This window comes from Aquarana catesbeiana, linkage group LG13, assembly GCF_042186555.1.
Source record: "Aquarana catesbeiana isolate 2022-GZ linkage group LG13, ASM4218655v1, whole genome shotgun sequence".
Classification (NCBI taxonomy): domain Eukaryota; kingdom Metazoa; phylum Chordata; class Amphibia; order Anura; family Ranidae; genus Aquarana; species Aquarana catesbeiana.
In genome coordinates, this window is record NC_133336.1 from 214,550,809 (window position 1) to 214,571,909 (window position 21,101).

Consider the following 21,101-nt stretch of genomic DNA (forward strand, 5'->3'; position numbering starts at 1 on the left):
TCTTTTCCTCTCTTGCCTCCCCCTTTCTTCTCTCTCTCAACCCCCTCTCTTTTCCTCTTCCTCTCTCTCCTCTTCCTGCTCTCCCTCTCTTCTTTCTCCTCGTCCTTCTTTTCCTCTACTTCATCCCTTTTTCTTAACTTTTCCTCTCCATTTCCTTTCTCTCTTCTTCTCTCCCTTGCACTCCCTTTCCTTTCTACTCTCCCTCAACCCTCTCCCTTCTCCTCTCCTCTCCCCTCTCCTCTCTTTCCCTCCCGCTTCTTCCCTCCTCCGCTCCTCTGCTCTCACTCTCTCCTCTTCCCTCTTTTCCTCTAATTCGTACCTCTCATCTTCTGCTCTCCCTCTCCTTTTTCCTCTCCCTCGACCTTCTCTCTTCTCTTGTCTCTTCTCTTCCTCTCTCTCTGTCTCTTCTACCCTGCTCTCCCTCTCTCCTTTCTTCTCGTCCCTCTTTTTCTCTACTTCATCCCTTTTTCTTGAATTTTCCTCTCCATTTCTTTTCTCTTTTTTGCTCTCCCTCTCCTCTTCCTCAACCCCCTCTCTTCTCCTCTCTTTTCCTCTCACCTCACCCATCTTCTCTCTCTTCTCTCTCCTCTCCCCTCTCCTTCTCTCTCCTTTCCACTCTCCCTTAACCCACTCTTTTCTTCTCCCTTTTCCCCTGCTTTTCCTCCGTTTTCTCCTCTCCCCTCTTTTCCCTACCACATCCCTCTTTCACCTCTCTCTCCATGTTTCCTCTCTATCTTAGTCCTCCCTTCTGCTCTCCCAATCACTTTTCCCCTCTCCCTCGACCCTCTCTTCTCTTTTTCACCCCTTTCTATTCTCCTCTCTTTCTCTCTTTTCTCTCTCTCCTTATTCCTCCTCTCCCTCGCCCCCTCTCTCTTTTCTCTTTTCCTCTCATCTCTCTCTTCTCTCACCTCCCTCTCTCCTCTACTCTAAGTCTTCTCCCCTCCCCCTCATGCCTCTCTCCTCTTTATCTCTTATATTCCTTTTCATCCCTCTCTCTTCTCTACTCTACTTTCTTCTCCCCTCTCTTTCCCATCTCTCTCTTTCTTTCCCCTCTCCCTCACCCCTTTCTCTTCTCCTTTCCCTCACCCCTTTCTCTTCTCCTCTCTTCTCTCTTATCCTCTCCCTCTGCCCCTCTCTCTTCTCCTCTCTTCTCTCTCTTTCTTCTCCCTCAGCCCCTCTTTCTTCTCTCTCTCTCTCACCCTTTTTTTCTTCTCTCCTCTCTCTCCCTCTCTCTCATCTCTATCCCCTTTCTATTTTTCTCTCCCTCAGCCCCCTCTCTTCTCCTCTCTCTTCTCCTCTCCCTCAGCCCCTCTCTCTTCTCCCTCTCTTCTCTCTCTCTCTCTTCTCCCTCTCTTCTCTCTCTCTCTCTTCTCCTCTCTCTCACCCCTTTTTATTTTCTCCTCTCACTCTCTCACTCTCTCATCTCTCTCCCCTTCCTCTTCTCCTCTCTTCTCTCTCTTCTCCCCCTCAGCCCCTTTCTCGTCACTCTCTTCTCCTTCTTCTCTCCCTCAGCCCTTCTATCTTCTACTCTCTCTCTCACTCTCTCATCTCTTTCCCCTCTCTCTTCTCCTCTCTTCTCCCTCTCCTCTACCTCAGCCCCTTTCTCGTCCCTCTTCTCCTTCTTCTCTCCCTCAGCCCTTCTCTCTTTTCCTCTCTTCTCCCTCTCCTCTCCCTCAGCCCCTCTTTCTTCTCCCTCTCCTCTCCCTCAGCCCTCTTTCTTCTCCCTCTCCTCTCCCTCAGTCCCTTTCTCTTCTCCTCTCTTCTCTCTCTCCTCTCCCAAACTCCACTCTCTTCGCCTCTCTCTATATATAATAACTTTGAGGAACACTTATAAAATACTAAAGATGAAAGGGGCTCGTCTGACTCCTCTCCACACACCACAATAAAACAAACGATTGCTCCCTCTAAGTGTCATTGTTCTCAGTGAAGATAAATGGTTACATTGTTGTGAGGGGCGGATGGTGATTCTTCCCAGAAGGGGTTAACCCCTCTCAGACGTTCTACAAAAATTTTCACCATTTCAGTGATTTTGTGAAGCGAGGAGAATGAGGAGAGGAGAGGAGGGAGGACACCCCCCAATCCTGGGCTCATCCCTCTCTGATCAGGCAGCTGGGTGTGGCACTGTCCTGTTGGGGTATAAATTGGGCATCAGACTGTAACAGGCATCACACCAGCTGAATTCTCCTCTCCATCCTCCAGAACCTGATAACATGGTAAGTGAGACTCCTCTGCACTCTCCATCTGCTCTGCATAGCCAACACTCACGGCCAGCTTGGCACGGGGCTCCCTCTATGGGCTTCCTCTTGTAGGGTCATTGGATGGTTCAGGTTCTGATCTCGATGGGTCACCTGCACAGGTGGGCAAAATGGGGGTCAGTTGTCTCACACCCCCCCTGAGAATAGGGGGGACACAGAGATCAGAAAATAGGGAATTTTGACTGGGTGTGGCTTCAATCTCACCCCCCCAGCCGCAGACCAGAGACTTCTTCTGGATAATTAGACAAAGTCCACTCAGAAGCTTGTCTATCGCTCGGCTACGGCATAACCATGCATGCTCGGGTCACCCATGTGTGCCTGTTTATGCTGCCATAAGGGGGGGACACAATAGCGATCATCAAACAGGAACAGTCATCATTTCCTGACAAGGCGTCTCCTTCCCCCCAAATACGTCTTCAGTAGGTCCTCTCACGTCTGCAACGGGGAAATCTCCAAAGATTGGAGAAGTCTCCTTATTTTCCAATCTCTTAATGGGGCCCCCAATCCTCGGGGGAGGGGCTGAGACAAGTGACCCCCCATTGTGCCCACCTGTGCATCTGACCCTGACCAGGAGGTGCAACCAGGAGAACCCAACCGGAATGAACATGAGTGCTTGGCCAGGTTTATGCCCGTGCAGAATGGAGGAGAGGCCATCAGTGTCAGTGGGTATGGCAAATATGCCCCGCCTCTCGGTTTATACATTTGGCCAACGCCCGTCATCCATTTTTGCCCTGGAGTGTTTATTTTGCCTCCCGGGTGTGTCAGACATTAGGAAATACACATCGTTTACATTTCATTTACATGACGCCGCGGTTATTACCTCAATAACATTATCAGATAGCGGGAATGAGCATTGCCCCCGCTATGCGATTTTCAGTGTGGTCCGGCATGCTGCACCTGGCCGGCCTATTCACTTCAATGGACTGCCATAAGCACGCCAAAAAAAGAAGGTCCTGATCCTTTTCAGGTGATAAGCAGCACGTGATTTTTAAGGGCTTGGTTTTTACCGCGCGAATCCTGTCGTGCGACAGTAGCAGCAGATTTGCATCGCGCTTGGGATGCCATTGAAAGATAATAGCAAAAAAGTGCGCAGCACCTTGTACTGCGATTGACGGGCGATTTGGAATGGGGGAGCAGAATCACGGCGATTCCAAATCGTGAAATGTGAATGGAGTCTAAAGGCACAAATTTTCCATACTTGGGCAGCCAAGCGAATAATATATATAATAATAATACAAAAAAATTATAATAATGACAATAATAATAAAAGTACTACAATATAAGAGTATTAATATTATAATAAAAATAATACGATAAAATAATAATAATACTAAAAATACTACAATATAATAGTATTATTATTACAATAAAAATAATATAATAAAATAATAATAATAATGGTAATAATAATAGAAATACTACAATATAAATAGTATTAATATTACAATAAAAATAACACAATAAAATAATAATAATAATAATAATACTAAAAATACTACAATATAATAGTATTAATATTATAATACAAATAATACAATAAAATAATAATAATACTAAAAATACTACAATATAATAGTATTATTATTACAATAAAAATAATACAATAAAATAATAATAATGGTAATAATAATAGAAATACTACAATATAAATAGTATTAATATTACAATAAAAATAACACAATAAAATAATAATAATAATAATAATAATAATAATAATACAATATAATAGTATTAATATTATAATACAAATAATACAATGAAATAATAAAAATTCTAAAAATACTACAATATATTAGTATTAATATTATAATACAATAAAATAATGATAATAATAATACTAAAAATACTACAATATAATAGTATTCATATTATAATAAAAATAATGCAATAAAATACAATAATACAATACAATAATACAATGATATAATAATAATAATGATAATAATAATAATGCAATGATGTAATAATAATGATAAGAAGAAGAAGAAAAATTCAATGATATAATAATAATGGTAATAATAATAATAATAATAATAATAATAATAATGATAATAATAATAATATAATGATATAATATTAATGATAATAATAATAATAGTAATAATAATACAATGATATAATATTAATGATGATAATAATCATACAATGTATCATTTTGCACAGATGGAGATTAAAGATGTAACAAAATCGTTTTATAGAGATCTCCGCCTTCCTCTCATTTGCATGTTACCGCCCTCCCCCTCCCCACCCCCGCGGGGTCCTATAATACAAACAATAGAGAAATTAATTATGAAATGACAGTCGGCGTCACTTCAGCTATGTACAGAACATGACACATCTGCCGGAGAGCTTTGTTAAAATCTTTATTTAGAAATGCACCTCAGGCAGCCAATCAGAGCTCATCATATGGAAGCCTGACTTCTGTGACTTGTTTATAGGGTGTCAAATAAGATGAATCATTCCAGGCGATCAGATGTGAATCTCACAGAAGGATTTGAGTCTGAAGTAAATGATGCAGCTTAGTCAGTGCATATTGCTGACATTTTTCAGGCACTGGGGGCTGGAGGTAGTGTATAGGCTAATGAGGGGGGTGTGTACAGGTTACTGCAGTCCAAGTCTAATGAGGAGGCCGGAGAGGTGACACAGGGATTCTCAGAGCTGCAGGATGCAGAAAGCGTTGTCACTCCCTCCCCCACCTTTGGCTACACAGCACGCAGTGTAAATCACCAGACTGGCTGAACACAGTCACTAATATTTTAGCTGTTCTCATGTATATTTGTCCCCTGTGTGTGGAGCTGGGGGGTCTTTCATGGAAGGAAATCAGCCCCATTCCTTGTAACCCCCCCACTAAAATTGAACCCGTAATAAGAAATTTTATAAATATAATAAGTTCCCTGGGCTGGGGGCGGGGCGCTGAGCCCCCTTTATTAAAATGATCCTTTTATACTCCGGCTGCTGCAGAACAACTGGACAAAATGACCTGAAAGTCCAGACGAAACCCGCAGAGGACACACCCACCTAGAGACAGCAGAGACTTACCTGAGGGCAAGGCGGAGCCAAAGACAATACAAACAACTTAGTTGGAAAACTTTTGCAGGTTAGAGCAGCTGATAGGTGGACCTGGTGCCTGACCCAGCACCCCAGACTTTGTGCCTGACCCCACCCCCAGACTTTGTGCCTGACCCCACCCCCAGGCTTTGTGCCTGACCCAACCCTCCAGACTTTGGGCCTGACCCAACCCTCCAGACTTTTTGCCTGACCCAACCCCCCTAGACTTTTTGCCTGACCCAACCCCCAAGATTTTGTGCCTGACCCAACCCCCCAGACATTGCACCTGACCACACCCTCCAGACTTTGTGCCTGACCCCATAACTCAGACTTTGTGCCTGACCACACCCCCCAGACTTTGTGCCTGACCACACCCCCCAGACTTTGTGCCTGACCCCACCCTCCAGACTTTGTGCCTGACCACACCCCCTAGACTTTGTGCCTGACCCCACCCCCACAGACTTTGTGCCTGACCCCACCCTCCAGACTTTGTGCCTGACCACACCCCCTAGACATTGTGCATGACTTCATCTCCTAGACTTTGTGCCTGACCCTCCCCCTAGACTTTGTACCTGACCACACCCCCTAGACTTTGTGCGTAACACCATCTCCCAGACTGTGCCTGACCCTCCTCCTAGACTTTGTGTCTGACCCCACCCCCTAGACTTTGTGCATGACACCATCTCCCAGACTGTGCCTGACCCTCCTCCTAGACTTTGTGCCTGAATCCACCCCCCAAACTTTGTGCCTGACCCCACCCCCCAGACTTTGTGTCTGACCTCACCCCCAGACTTTGTGTCTGACCTCACCCCCAGACATTGTCCCCAACCTCACCCCCCAGACTTTGTGCCCAACCCCACCTCCCAGACTTTGTGCCCGACCCCACCCCTAGACTTTGAGACTTTGTGCCTGACCCCACCCCCCAGACTTTGTGTCTGACCTCACCCCCAGACATTGTCCCCAACCTCACCCCCCAGACTTTGTGCCCAACCCCACCTCCCAGACTTTGTGCCCGACCCCACCCCCAGACTTTGAGACTTTGTGCCTGACCCCACCCCTCAGACTTTGTGCCTGACCCCCCAGACTTTGTGCCTGACCCAACACCCCAGACTTTGTGCCTGACCCCACCTGTCAAACTTTGTGCCTGACCCCACCTCCCAGACTTTGTGCCTGACTCCATCACCCAGACTTTGTGCCTGACACCCCCCTAGACTTTGTGCCTGACCCCACCCCCCCGACTTTGTGCTTGACCCCACCTCCCAGACTATGTGCCTGACACCTTGTGCTCTCTTTCCAGGACTATAAGAGCATGACCGTGGAGGATTGCATGACCCTGATGATCCTGAAATTTGAAGATTACGCCCGCAGACATGGAGCAGACAAAAATACACTGAATATCAACCAGCTTTACGACCTGGGCACAACCGAGTTCCCTACGATCTGTGTAAGAGACTCCAGAGGGGACAAATCTATTGGTGGGGACACCCCAGAGAGCAACCAATCCCATCGTTACATTAGTCTCATGTGATTCCTGACTCCAAAATGGGGAATAGACATTCATTGAAAGCTGTGGGAGTGTCTCCATTGTGGGAGGGGCAGAGACACAAACTACTGCAGGGAAATCTCCCCATTGTGGGAAGAGAAGAGACACAAACGACTGCAGGAAATCTCCCCATTGTGGGAGGGCCAGAGACACAAACTACTGCAGGAAATCTCCCCATTGTGGGAGGGGCAGAGACACAAACTACTGCAGGAAATCTCCCCATTGTGGGAGGAGTAGAGACACAAAGTACTGCAGGAAATCTCCCCATTGTGGGAGGGGTAGAGACACAAAGTACTGCAGGAAATCTCCCCATTGTGGGAGGGGTATAGACACAAACTACTGCAGGAAATCTCCCCATTGTGGGAGGAGTAGAGACACAAAGTACTGCAGGAAATCTCCCCATTGTGGGAGGGGTAGAGACACAAAGTACTGCAGGAAATCTCATCATTGTGGGAGGGGCAAAGACACAAACTACTGCAGGGAAATCTCCCCATTGTGGGAGGGGCAGAGACACAAACTACTGCAGGAAATCTCCCCATTGTGGGAGGGGCAAAGACACAAACTACTGCAGGAAATCTCCTCATTGTGGGAGTGACAAAGACACAAACTACTGCAGGGAAATCTCCCCATTGTGGGAGGGGCAGAGATACAAACTACTGCAGGGAAATCACACCATTGTGGGAGGGGCAGAGACACAAACTACTGCAGGGAAATCTCCCCACTGTGGGAGGGGCAGAGACACAAACTACTGGGGAAATCTAACTATTGTGGGAGGGACAGAGAAACAAACTACTGCAGGAAATCTCCCCATTGTGGGAGGGGCAGAGACACAAACTACTGCAGGAAATCTCACCATTGTGGGAGGGGCAGAGACACAAACTACTCGGGGAAATCTCACCATTGTAGGAGGGGCAGAGACACAAACTACTGGGGGAAATCTCCCCATTGTGGGAGGGGCAGAGACACAAACTACTGGGGGAAATCTCCCTATTGTGGGAGGGGCAGAGACACAAACTACTGCAGGGAAATCTCCCCATTGTTTGAAGGGCAAAGACACAAACAACTATAAGGAAATCTCCCCATTGTGGGAGGGGCAGAGACACAAACTACTGGGGGAAATCTCCCCATGGTGGGAGGGGCAAAGACAAAAACTAATGCAGGAAATCTCACCATTGTGGGAGGGGCAGAGACACAAACTACTGAAGGAAATCTAATCATTGTGGGAGGGGCAGAGACACAAACTACTGGGGAAATCTCACCATTGTGGGAGGGGCAGAGACACAAACTACTGCAGGGAAGTCTCCCCTTTGTGGGAGGGGCAGAGACACAAACTACTGGGGAAAATCTCACCATTGTGGGAGGTGCAGAGACACAATCTACTGGAGGAAATCTAACCATTGTGGGAGGGCAGAGACACAAACTACTGCAAGGAAATCTCATCATTGTGGAAGGGGCAGAGACAAAAACTACTGGGGGAAATCTCACCATTGTGGGAGGGGCAGAGACACAAACTACTGGGGGAAATCTCCCCATTGTGGGAGGGGCAAAGACACAAACTACTGCAGGAAATCTCCTCATTGTGGGAGTGACAAAGACACAAACTACTGCAGGGAAATCTCCCCATTGTGGGAGGGGCAGAGATACAAACTACTGCAGGGAAATCACACCATTGTGGGAGGGGCAGAGACACAAACTACTGCAGGGAAATCTCCCCACTGTGGGAGGGGCAGAGACACAAACTACTGGGGAAATCTAACTATTGTGGGAGGGACAGAGAAACAAACTACTGCAGGAAATCTCCCCATTGTGGGAGGGGCAGAGACACAAACTACTGCAGGAAATCTCACCATTGTGGGAGGGGCAGAGACACAAACTACTCGGGGAAATCTCACCATTGTAGGAGGGGCAGAGACACAAACTACTGGGGGAAATCTCCCCATTGTGGGAGGGGCAGAGACACAAACTACTGAGGGAAATCTCCCTATTGTGGGAGGGGCAGAGACACAAACTACTGCAGGGAAATCTCCCCATTGTTTGAAGGGCAAAGACACAAACAACTATAAGGAAATCTCCCCATTGTGGGAGGGGCAGAGACACAAACTACTGGGGGAAATCTCCCCATGGTGGGAGGGGCAAAGACAAAAACTAATGCAGGAAATCTCACCATTGTGGGAGGGGCAGAGACACAAACTACTGAAGGAAATCTAATCATTGTGGGAGGGGCAGAGACACAAACTACTGGGGAAATCTCACCATTGTGGGAGGGGCAGAGACACAAACTACTGCAGGGAAGTCTCCCCTTTGTGGGAGGGGCAGAGACACAAACTACTGGGGAAAATCTCACCATTGTGGGAGGTGCAGAGACACAATCTACTGGAGGAAATCTAACCATTGTGGGAGGGCAGAGACACAAACTACTGCAAGGAAATCTCATCATTGTGGAAGGGGCAGAGACAAAAACTACTGGGGGAAATCTCACCATTGTGGGAGGGGCAGAGACACAAACTACTGGGGGAAATCTCCCCATTGTGGGAGGGGCAGAGACACAAACTACTGCAAGGAAATCTCATCATTGTGGAAGGGGCAGAGACAAAAACTACTGGGGAAAATCTCACCATTGTGGGAGGGGCAGAGACACACACTACTGGGGGAAATCTCCCCATTGTGGGAGGGGCAGAGACACAAACTACTGGGGGAAATCTCCCCATTGTGGGAGGGGCAGAGACACAAACTACTGCAGGGAAATCTCCCCAATGTGGGAGGAGCAGAAACACAAACTTCTGCAGGGAAATCTCCCCATTGTGGGAGGGGCAGAAACACAAACTACTGGGGGAAATCTCCCCATTGTGGGAGGGGCAGAGACACAAACTACTGAAGGAAATCTAATCATTGTGGGAGGGGCAGAGACACAAACTACTGCAGGGAAATCTCCCCAATGTGGGAGGGGCAGAAACACAAACTTCTGCAGGGAAATCTCACCATTGTGGGAGGGGCAGAGACACAAACTACTTTGGGAAATCCCACCACTGTGGGAGGGACAGATACACAATCTACTGGGGGAAATCTAACCATTGTGGGAGGGGCAGAGACACAAACTACTGGGGGAAATCTCCCCATGGTTGGAGGGGCAGAGACACAAACTACTGCAGGAAATCTCACCATTGTTGGAGGGGCAGAGACACAAACTACTGCGGGGAATCTCACCATTGTTTGAAGGGCAGAGACACAAACAACTATAAGGAAATCTCCCCATTGTGGGAGGGGCAGAGACACAAACTACTGGGAGAAATCTCCCCATGGTGGGAGGGGCAGAGACAAAAACTAATGCAAGAAATCTCACCATTGTGGGAGGGGCAGAGACACAAACTACTGAAGGAAATCTAATCATTGTGGGAGGGGCAGAGACACAAACTACTGCAGGGAAATCTCATCAATGTGGGAGGGGCAGAGAGACAAACTACTGGGGAAATCTCACCATTGTGGGAGGGGCAGAGACACAAACTACTGCAGGGAAGTCTCCCCTTTGTGGGAGGGGCAGAGACACAAACTACTGGGGAAAATCTCACCATTATGGGAGGGGCAGAAACACAATCTACTGGGGGAAATCTAACCATTGTGGGAGGGGCAGAGACACAAACTACTGGGGGAAATCTCATCATTGTGGGAGGGGCAGAGACACAAACTACTACAGGGAAATCTCCCCATTGTTGGAGGGGCAGAGACACAAACTACTGGGGGAAATCTCCCCATTGTGGGAGGGGCAGAGACACAAACTTCTACAGGGAAATCCCACCATTGTGGGAGGGGCAGAGACACAAACTACTGAGGGAAATCTAATCATTGGGGGAGGGGCAGAGACACAAACTACTACAGGGAAATCTCCCCATTGTGGGAGGGGCAGAGACACAAACTACTGGGGGAAATCTCCCCATTGTGGGAGGGGCAGAGACACAAACTACTGGGGGAAATCTCCCCATTGTGGGAGGGGCAGAGACACAAACTACTGCAGGGAAATCTCCCCAATGTGGGAGGGGCAGAAACACAAACTTCTGCAGGGAAATCTCCCCATTGTGGGAGGGGCAGAAACACAAACTACTGCAGGGAAATCTCACCATTGTGGGAGGGGCAGAGACACAAACTACTTTGGGAAATCCCACCACTGTGGGAGGGACAGATACACAATCTACTGGGGGAAATCTAACCATTGTGGGAGGGGCAGAGACACAAACTACTGGGGGAAATCTCACCATTGTGGGAGGGGCAGAGACACAAACTACTGGGGGAAATCTCCCCATGGTTGGAGGGGCAGAGACACAAACTACTGCGGGGAATCTCACCATTGTGGAGGGGCAGAGACACAAACTACTGCAGGGAAATCTCCCCATTGTTTGAAGGGCAGAGACTCAAACAACTATAAGGAAATCTCCCCATTGTGGGAGGGGCAGAGACACAAACTACTGGGAGAAATCTCCCCATGGTGGGAGGGGCAGAGACAAAAACTAATGCAAGAAATCTCACCATTGTGGGAGGGGCAGAGACACAAACTACTGAAGGAAATCTAATCATTGTGGGAGGGGCAGAGACACAAACTACTGCAGGGAAATCTCATCAATGTGGGAGGGGCAGAGAGACAAACTACTGGGGAAATCTCACCATTGTGGGAGGGGCAGAGACACAAACTACTGCAGGGAAGTCTCCCCTTTGTGGGAGGGGCAGAGACACAAACTACTGGGGAAAATCTCACCATTGTGGGAGGGGCAGAAACACAATCTACTGGGGGAAATCTAACCATTGTGGGAGGGGCAGAGACACAAACTACTGGGGGAAATCCCATCATTGTGGGAGGGGCAGAGACACAAACTACTACAGGGAAATCTCCCCATTGTTGGAGGGGCAGAGACACAAACTACTGGGGGAAATCTCCCCATTGTGGGAGGGGCAGAGACACAAACTTCTACAGGGAAATCCCACCATTGTGGGAGGGGCAGAGACACAAACTCCTGGGGGAAATCTAATCATTGGGGGAGGGGCAGAGACACAAACTACTACAGGGAAATCTCCCCATTGTGGGAGGGGCAGAGACACAAACTACTGGGGGAAATCTCCCCATTGTGGGAGGGGCAGAGACACAAACTACTGGGGGAAATCTCCCCATTGTGGGAGGGGCAGAGACACAAACTACTGCAGGGAAATCTCCCCAATGTGGGAGGGGCAGAAACACAAACTTCTGCAGGGAAATCTCCCCATTGTGGGAGGGGCAGAAACACAAACTACTGCAGGGAAATCTCACCATTGTGGGAGGGGCAGAGACACAAACTACTACAGGGAAATCTCCCCATTGTTGGAGGGGCAGAGACACAAACTACTGGGGGAAATCTCCCCATTGTGGGAGGGGCAGAGACACAAACTTCTACAGGGAAATCCCACCATTGTGGGAGGGGCAGAGACACAAACTACTGAGGGAAATCTAATCATTGGGGGAGAGGCAGAGACACAAACTACTACAGGGAAATCTCCCCATTGTGGGAGTGGCAGAGACACAAACTACTGGGGGAAATCTCCCCATTGTGGGAGGGGCAGAGACACAAACTACTGGGGGAAATCTCCCCATTGTGGGAGGGGCAGAGACACAAACTACTGCAGGGAAATCTCCCCAATGTGGGAGGGGCAGAAACACAAACTTCTGCAGGGAAATCTCCCCATTGTGGGAGGGGCAGAAACACAAACTACTGCAGGGAAATCTCACCATTGTGGGAGGGGCAGAGACACAAACTACTTTGGGAAATCCCACCACTGTGGGAGGGACAGATACACAATCTACTGGGGGAAATCTAACCATTGTGGGAGGGGCAGAGACACAAACTACTGGGGGAAATCTCACCATTGTGGGAGGGGCAGAGACACAAACTACTGGGGGAAATCTCCCCATGGTTGGAGGGGCAGAGACACAAACTACTGCGGGGAATCTCACCATTGTGGAGGGGCAGAGACACAAACTACTGCAGGGAAATCTCCCCATTGTTTGAAGGGCAGAGACTCAAACAACTATAAGGAAATCTCCCCATTGTGGGAGGGGCAGAGACACAAACTACTGGGAGAAATCTCCCCATGGTGGGAGGGGCAGAGACAAAAACTAATGCAAGAAATCTCACCATTGTGGGAGGGGCAGAGACACAAACTACTGAAGGAAATCTAATCATTGTGGGAGGGGCAGAGACACAAACTACTGCAGGGAAATCTCATCAATGTGGGAGGGGCAGAGAGACAAACTACTGGGGAAATCTCACCATTGTGGGAGGGGCAGAAACACAATCTACTGGGGGAAATCTAACCATTGTGGGAGGGGCAGAGACACAAACTACTGGGGGAAATCCCATCATTGTGGGAGGGGCAGAGACACAAACTACTACAGGGAAATCTCCCCATTGTTGGAGGGGCAGAGACACAAACTACTGGGGGAAATCTCCCCATTGTGGGAGGGGCAGAGACACAAACTTCTACAGGGAAATCCCACCATTGTGGGAGGGGCAGAGACACAAACTCCTGGGGGAAATCTAATCATTGGGGGAGGGGCAGAGACACAAACTACTACAGGGAAATCTCCCCATTGTGGGAGGGGCAGAGACACAAACTACTGGGGGAAATCTCCCCATTGTGGGAGGGGCAGAGACACAAACTACTGGGGGAAATCTCCCCATTGTGGGAGGGGCAGAGACACAAACTACTGCAGGGAAATCTCCCCAATGTGGGAGGGGCAGAAACACAAACTTCTGCAGGGAAATCTCCCCATTGTGGGAGGGGCAGAAACACAAACTACTGCAGGGAAATCTCACCATTGTGGGAGGGGCAGAGACACAAACTACTTTGGGAAATCCCACCACTGTGGGAGGGACAGATACACAATCTACTGGGGGAAATCTAACCATTGTGGGAGGGGCAGAGACACAAACTACTGGGGGAAATCTCACCATTGTGGGAGGGGCAGAGACACAAACTACTGGGGAAAATCTCCCCATGGTTGGAGGGGCAGAGACACAAACTACTGCGGGGAATCTCACCATTGTGGAGGGGCAGAGACACAAACTACTGCAGGGAAATCTCCCCATTGTTTGAAGGGCAGAGACTCAAACAACTATAAGGAAATCTCCCCATTGTGGGAGGGGCAGAGACACAAACTACTGGGAGAAATCTCCCCATGGTGGGAGGGGCAGAGACAAAAACTAATGCAAGAAATCTCACCATTGTGGGAGGGGCAGAGACACAAACTACTGAAGGAAATCTAATCATTGTGGGAGGGGCAGAGACACAAACTACTGCAGGGAAATCTCATCAATGTGGGAGGGGCAGAGAGACAAACTACTGGGGAAATCTCACCATTGTGGGAGGGGCAGAGACACAAACTACTGCAGGGAAGTCTCCCCTTTGTGGGAGGGGCAGAGACACAAACTACTGGGGAAAATCTCACCATTGTGGGAGGGGCAGAAACACAATCTACTGGGGGAAATCTAACCATTGTGGGAGGGGCAGAGACACAAACTACTGGGGGAAATCCCATCATTGTGGGAGGGGCAGAGACACAAACTACTACAGGGAAATCTCCCCATTGTTGGAGGGGCAGAGACACAAACTACTGGGGGAAATCTCCCCATTGTGGGAGGGGCAGAGACACAAACTTCTACAGGGAAATCCCACCATTGTGGGAGGGGCAGAGACACAAACTACTGGGGGAAATCTAATCATTGGGGGAGGGGCAGAGACACAAACTACTACAGGGAAATCTCCCCATTGTGGGAGGGGCAGAGACACAAACTACTGGGGGAAATCTCCCCATTGTGGGAGGGGCAGAGACACAAACTACTGGGGGAAATCTCCCCATTGTGGGAGGGGCAGAGACACAAACTACTGCAGGGAAATCTCCCCAATGTGGGAGGGGCAGAAACACAAACTTCTGCAGGGAAATCTCCCCATTGTGGGAGGGGCAGAAACACAAACTACTGCAGAGAAATCTCTCCATTGTGGGAGGGGCAGAGACACAAACTACTTTGGGAAATCCCACCATTGTGGGAGGGACAGATACACAATCTACTGTGGGAAATCTAACCATTGTGGGAGGGGCAGAGACACAAACTACTGGGGAAAATCTCCCCATTTTGGGAGGGACAGAGACACAAACTACTGGGGGAAATCTCCCCATTGTGGGAGGGGCAGAGACACAAACTACTGCAGGGAAATCTCCCCATTGTGGGAGGGGCAGAAACACAAACTACTGCAGGGAAATCTCACCATTGTGGGAGGGGCAGAGACACAAACTGCTTTGGGAAATCCCACCATTGTGGGCGGGACAGATACACAATCTACTGGGGGAAATCTCACCATTGTGGGAGTGGCAGAGACACAAACTACTGCGGGGAAATCTCCCCATTGTTTGAAGGGCAGAGACACAAACAACTATAAGGAAATCTCCCCATTGTGGGAGGGGCAGAGACACAAACTACTGGGGGACATCTCCCTATGGTTGTAGGGGCAGAGACACAAACTACTGCGGGGAATCTCCCCATTGAGGGAGGGGCAGAGACACAAACTACTACAGGGAAATCTCCCCATTGTGGGAGGGGCAGAGACACAAACTACTGCAGGGAAATCTCCCCATTGTTTGAAGGGCAGAGACACAAACAACTATAAGGAAATCTCCCCATTATGGGAGTTGCAGAGACACAAACTACTGCAAGGAAATCTCATCAATGTGGGAGGGGAAGAGAGACAAACTACTGCAGGGAAGTGTCCCCTTTGTGGGAGGGGCAGAGACACAAACTACTGGGGAAAATCTCACCATTGTGGGAGGGGCAGAAACACAAACTACTGCTGGAAATCCCACCATTGTGGGAGGCGCAGAGACACAATCTACTGGGGGAAATCTAACCATTGTGGGAGTGCAGAGACACAAACTTCTGCAAGGAAATCTCACCATTGTGGGAGGGGCAGAGACACAAACTACAACAGGGAAATCTCCCCATTGTTGGAGGGGCAGAGACACAAACTACTGGGGGAAATCTCCCCATTGTGGGAGGGGCAGAGACACAAACTTCTGCAAGGAAATCTCACCATTGTTGGAGGGGCAGAGACACAAACTACTGGGGGAAATCTCCCCATTGTGGGAGGGGCAGAGACACAAACTTCTACAGGGAAATCCCACCATTGTGGGAGGGACAGAGACACAAACTACTGGGGGAAATCTAATCATTGGGGGAGGGGCAGAGACACAAACTACTACAGGGAAATCTCCCCATTGTGGGAGGGGCAGAGACAAAAACTACTGGGGGAAATCTCCCCATTGTGGGAGGGGCAGAGACACAAACTACTGGGGGAAATCTCCCCATTGTGGGAGGGGCAGAGACACAAACTACTTTGGGAAATCCCACCATTGTGGGAGGGACAGATACATAATCTACTGGGGGAAATCTAACCATTGTGGGAGGGGCAGAGACCCAAACTACTGGGGGAAATCTCACCATTGTGGGAGGGGCAGAGACACAAACTACTGCAGGGAAAACTCCCCATTGTGAGAATCACAGAGACACAAACTACTGGGGGAAATCTCCCCATTGTGGGAGGGGCAGAGACACAAACTACTGGGGGAAATCTCCCCATTGTGGGAGGGGCAGAGACACATACTTCTATAGGGAAATCCCATCATTGTGGGAGGGGCAGAGGCACAAACTACTTGTGGAAATCTAATCATTGTGGGAGGGGCAGAGAAAAAAACTACTGCTGTGAAATCTCTCCATTGTGGGAGGGGGAGCATAGACAGGGCCGGTGCTACTACTAGGCAAACTAGGCAGCCGCCTAGGGTGCACTACTTCCTAGGGGCGCCCGACTGCTGATTTCCCTCTGTGTCTGCATACTCTGCAGGCTGCAGCATGTAACTAACTCAGTCTCCAGCAGCTGCTCTGTCTGGCAGGTAGTGTAATTAGAGGCGCAGCACTGGAGCTAGTGTTAGAGGAAGCAGAGCTGATGCTTCCTGTATAGCGCCGCCTCCTGTCACATGAGCAGGGCGAAGGGGGAGGAGTCACGGATGGAGCCAATGGGGGCGGCAAAATGAGGTTTCACCTAGGGCTTCAAAAATCCTTGTACCAGCCCTGAGCATAGACACATCCTACTCGGGGTAATCTCCCCATGGTTGGAGGGGCAGAGACACAAACTACTGCAGGAAATCCCACCATTGTGGGAGGGGCAGAGACACAAACTACTGCAGAGAAAACTCCAAATTGTGAGAATCGCAGAGACACAAACTACTGCAAAGAAAACTCACCATTGTGGGAGGGGCAGAGACACAAACTAGTACAGGGAAATCTCCCCATTGTGGGAGGGGCAGAGACACAAATTACTGGGGGAAATCTCACCATTGTGGGAGGGGCAGAGACACAAATTACTGGGTGAAATCTCCCCATTGTGGGAGGGGCAGAGACACAAACTTCTACAGGGAAATCCCACCATTGTGGGAGGGGCAGAGACACAAACTACTGCAGGAAATCTCCCCATTGTGGGAGGGGCAAAGACACAAACTACTGCAGGGAATTCTCCCCTTTGTGGGAGGGGCAGAGACACAAACTACTGTGGGAAATCCCACCATTGTGGGAGGGCAGAGACTAAAACTACTAGGGCGGAATTGTATCATTGTGGGAGGAGCAGAGACACAAACTACTGCAGGGAAATCTTATTGTGGGAAGGGCACAGAGACAAACTACTGGGGGAAATCTCACCATTGTGGGAGGGGCAGAGACACAAACTACTGCAGGGAAATCTTATTGTGGGAAGGGCACAGAGACAAACTACTGGGGGAAATCTCCCCATTGTGGGAGGGGCAGAGACACAAACTACTGGGGGAAATCTCACCATTGTGGGAGGGGCAGAGACACAATCTATTTTGGGGAATCTAACCATTGTGGGAGGGGCAGAGACAACAACTACTGCAGGGAAATCTCCCCATTGTGGGAGGGGCAGAGACACAAACTACTGCAAGGAAATCTCACTATTGTGGGAGTGGCAGAGACACAAACTACTTGGGGAAATCTAATCATTGTGGGAGGGGCAGAGACACAAACTACTGCAGGGAAATCTCACCATAGTGGGAGGGGCAGAGACACAATTTACTGCAGGGAAATCTCACCATTGTTGGAGGGGCAGAGACACAAACTACTGCAGGGAAATCTCACCATTGTGGGAGGGGCAGAGACACAATCTACTGCAGGGAAATCTCCCCATTGTGGGAGGGGCAGAGACACAAACTACTGCATGGAAATCTCTCAATTGTGGGAGGGGCAGAGACACAAACTACTGCAGGGAAATCTCACCATTGTGGGCGGGGCAGAGACACAAACTACTGCAGGGAAATCTCCCCATTGTGGGAGGGGCAGAGACACAATCTACTGCAGGGAAATCTCCCCATTGTGGGAGGGGCAGAGACACAAACTACTTCAGGAAAATATCCCCATTGTGGGATGGGCGGAACCAAACTTTTGCAGGAAATCTCACCATTGTTGGAGGGGCAGAGACACAAACTACTGTAGGAAATCTCACCATTGTGGGAGGGGCAGAGACACAAACTACTGTAGGAAATCTCACCATTGTGGGAGGGGCAGAGACACAAACTACTGCAGGGAAATCTCCCCATTGTGGGAGGGGCAGAGACACAAACTACTGCAGGGAAATCTCCCCATTGTGGGAGGGGCAGAGACACAAACTACTGCATGGAAATCTCTCAATTGTGGGAGGGGCAGAGACACAAACTACTGCAGGGAAATCTCACCATAGTGGGAGGGGCAGAGACACAATCTACTGCAGGGAAATCTCACCATTGTTGGAGGGGCAGAGACACAAACTACTGCAGGGAAATCTCCCCATTGTGGGAGGGGCAGAGACACAAACTACCGCAGGAAAATATCCCCATTGTGGGAGGGGCAGAGACACAAACTACTGCAGGAAATCTCACCATTGTGGGAGGGGCAGAGACACAATCTACTGCAGGGAAATCTCCCCATTGTGGGCGGGGCGGAGACACAAACTACTGCAGGAAAATATCCCCATTTTGGGAGGGGCGGAACCAAACTATTGCAGGAAATCTCTCCTTTGTGGGAGGGGCAGAGACACAAACTACTGCAGGAAATCTCCCCATTGTGGGAGGGGCAGAGACACAAACTACTGCAGGGAAATCTCCCCATTGTTTGAGGGACAGAGTCTCAAAAATAAAAACCTGAAAATTTGAAATGTTTCTTATTCCGTCTTACAGGGAAACGCCAAGAAGGAAGACATGCTGAAGGGAATCATTGGTAAGATGGATGCCAACAAGGACAAGAAGGTGACCTTCGAGGAATTTATGTGTTTCTCATCTTCCGTGGCCATTGCTTTAAGGGAATTGTTAAAGTAGAAGCGTCCTGAGCCCAGGGGGTGGAGCAACACTGACTAAATTCAGTGATTGTGCAAATCCTTCAATAAAAGTCAAAAGTGTTTGATATGACGTCGATCTCATCTGCAGTTTTCATACTAAAAAAAAATGTTTGCCTTGTCCCGTCTCATCAGTTTTCTACAAATAATTTTGTTGGTCAATTTCCCTGACTTCATACAATAATGAAAATAGCCGTCAACTTTCAGCAGCCAACTGCTGCAACAGTTCCCCCTGCTGTCTGGTTTCATATATAACCTCACAATCATTTGTTACTGCAACAGTGCCCCCTGCTGTCTGGTTGCATAAATAGCTCTACAATCATTTATTACTGCAACAGTGCCCCCTGCTGTCTGGTTTCATATATAGCTCTACAATCTTTTATTACTGCAACAGTGCCCCCTGCTGCCTGGTTTCATATATAACTTCATAATCATTAAAGCGGTAGTATACCCGCAAGGGGCTCTGATTTTCCAGCAGCGTCTGCCATACCTTCAGAGCGCATGCGCAGCTGACGTCAGCGGCTGCTTTCAAGGTGAATATCTCCTAAAGAGTAAAGGGTTAAGGAGATATTAATTTTACCTACAGGTAAGCCTTATTATAAAAAACACCTAAAAAAATACAACCGCTTTAAAGCAGTAATAAACCCAAAACCAAAAATGTAATATATTGCAGTCATTATAATGAGGGATTTTAATTATCCAGACATAGACTGGTAGAAAGAAACCGCGCATTTGTCTAAGGCTCACCATTTTCTAAACGTCTTGCTGGACAATTTCATGGTTCAGATGGTAGACGCACCAACAAGAAACAAAGCTTTACAAGATCTACTGATTACCAACAATACAGACCTGATCACGGATGTGGAAATACGGGGCAATTTAGGTAACATCGATCAGAGGTCAATTTGTTTCAGTATAAATCACACAAATAGGAAACACAAGGGGAATACAAAGACACCGAATTTCAAAAGAGCCAACTTCCCTAATCTACGAACCTTGCTAGAAGATATTAAATTGGATAAAATCTTAGGAACAAAGAACACAGAGGAAAAATGGGTATGCTTTAAGAGCATATTAACCTCCTCCCTCCCACCCGCCGTCATATGACGTGACAGACTTTGAGCGGGTATATCTGAATGATGCCTGTAGCTACAGACATCATTCAGATATTTCCGTTTTCAGCCAGCGTTTCCCTACACCATAAGAATGATCATAGTGGCTGTTCCACCGCTTGATCGTTCTTACGGGTGGCAAGAGGGGACGTCCCCCCCTCCCGCCGCCCTCCGGTGCCTCTACCGACTCACCGCTATGATCGGTGAGTCGGACAGAGGATCTGCCAGCCCCGGATGTTGATCATAGAGATTTCTGGTGGACCAAGTGGTCGCCGGAGTCTCTATGATCATTGGAGGCCGGGCGCTATGTTATGAAGTCACATCCGGCCTCTGCATTAAAAAAATGGCACTGCTTCGGCTGGGAGGCGGTGATTTTTTTTTTATTTCAGGCTTCCCAGCGTAGTGGTGAGATGTGGGGTCTTATTGACCCCATATCTCACTATAAAGAGGACCTGTCATGTCATATTCCTATTACAAGGGATGTTTACATTCCTTGTAATAGGAATAAAAGTGATAACATTTTTTTTTTCAAAAAAGTGTCAAAATAAAAAAATAAAGTATAATTAACAATTAAAAATTTTTTTTTTAAAGCGCCCCTGTCCCGCCCACATATGAAAATGGTGTTCAAACCATACATGTGAGGTATGAACGCGAACATTGGAGTGAGAGCAATAATTTTGTCCCTAGACCTCCTCTGTAACT

At 48.4% G+C, this 21,101-nt stretch overlaps 2 protein-coding genes across 3 annotated transcripts in view; both read left to right on the plus strand.

Annotated features, from left to right (window-relative positions):
• Positions 1–21,101, plus strand: part of LOC141116392 (protein S100-A6-like) — a 255,492-nt gene that overhangs the window by 159,123 nt on the left and 75,268 nt on the right. The gene's annotated exons all lie outside the window — the stretch shown is intronic.
• Positions 2,001–19,360, plus strand: LOC141117428 (protein S100-A4-like). 2 transcript variants are annotated; one of them, XM_073610294.1, is made up of 4 exons: positions 2,001–2,213; positions 5,217–5,352; positions 6,601–6,747; positions 19,133–19,360. In XM_073610294.1, the coding sequence occupies exons 3-4, from the start codon at positions 6,613–6,615 to the stop codon at positions 19,268–19,270; spliced, it is 273 nt and encodes a 90-aa protein (XP_073466395.1). In that variant the 5' UTR covers positions 2,001–2,213; positions 5,217–5,352; positions 6,601–6,612; the 3' UTR covers positions 19,271–19,360. The 2 variants fall into 2 exon arrangements, with proteins under 2 accessions (XP_073466395.1, XP_073466394.1); XM_073610293.1 differs by lacking the exon at positions 5,217–5,352 and having other exon boundaries at positions 2,006–2,213.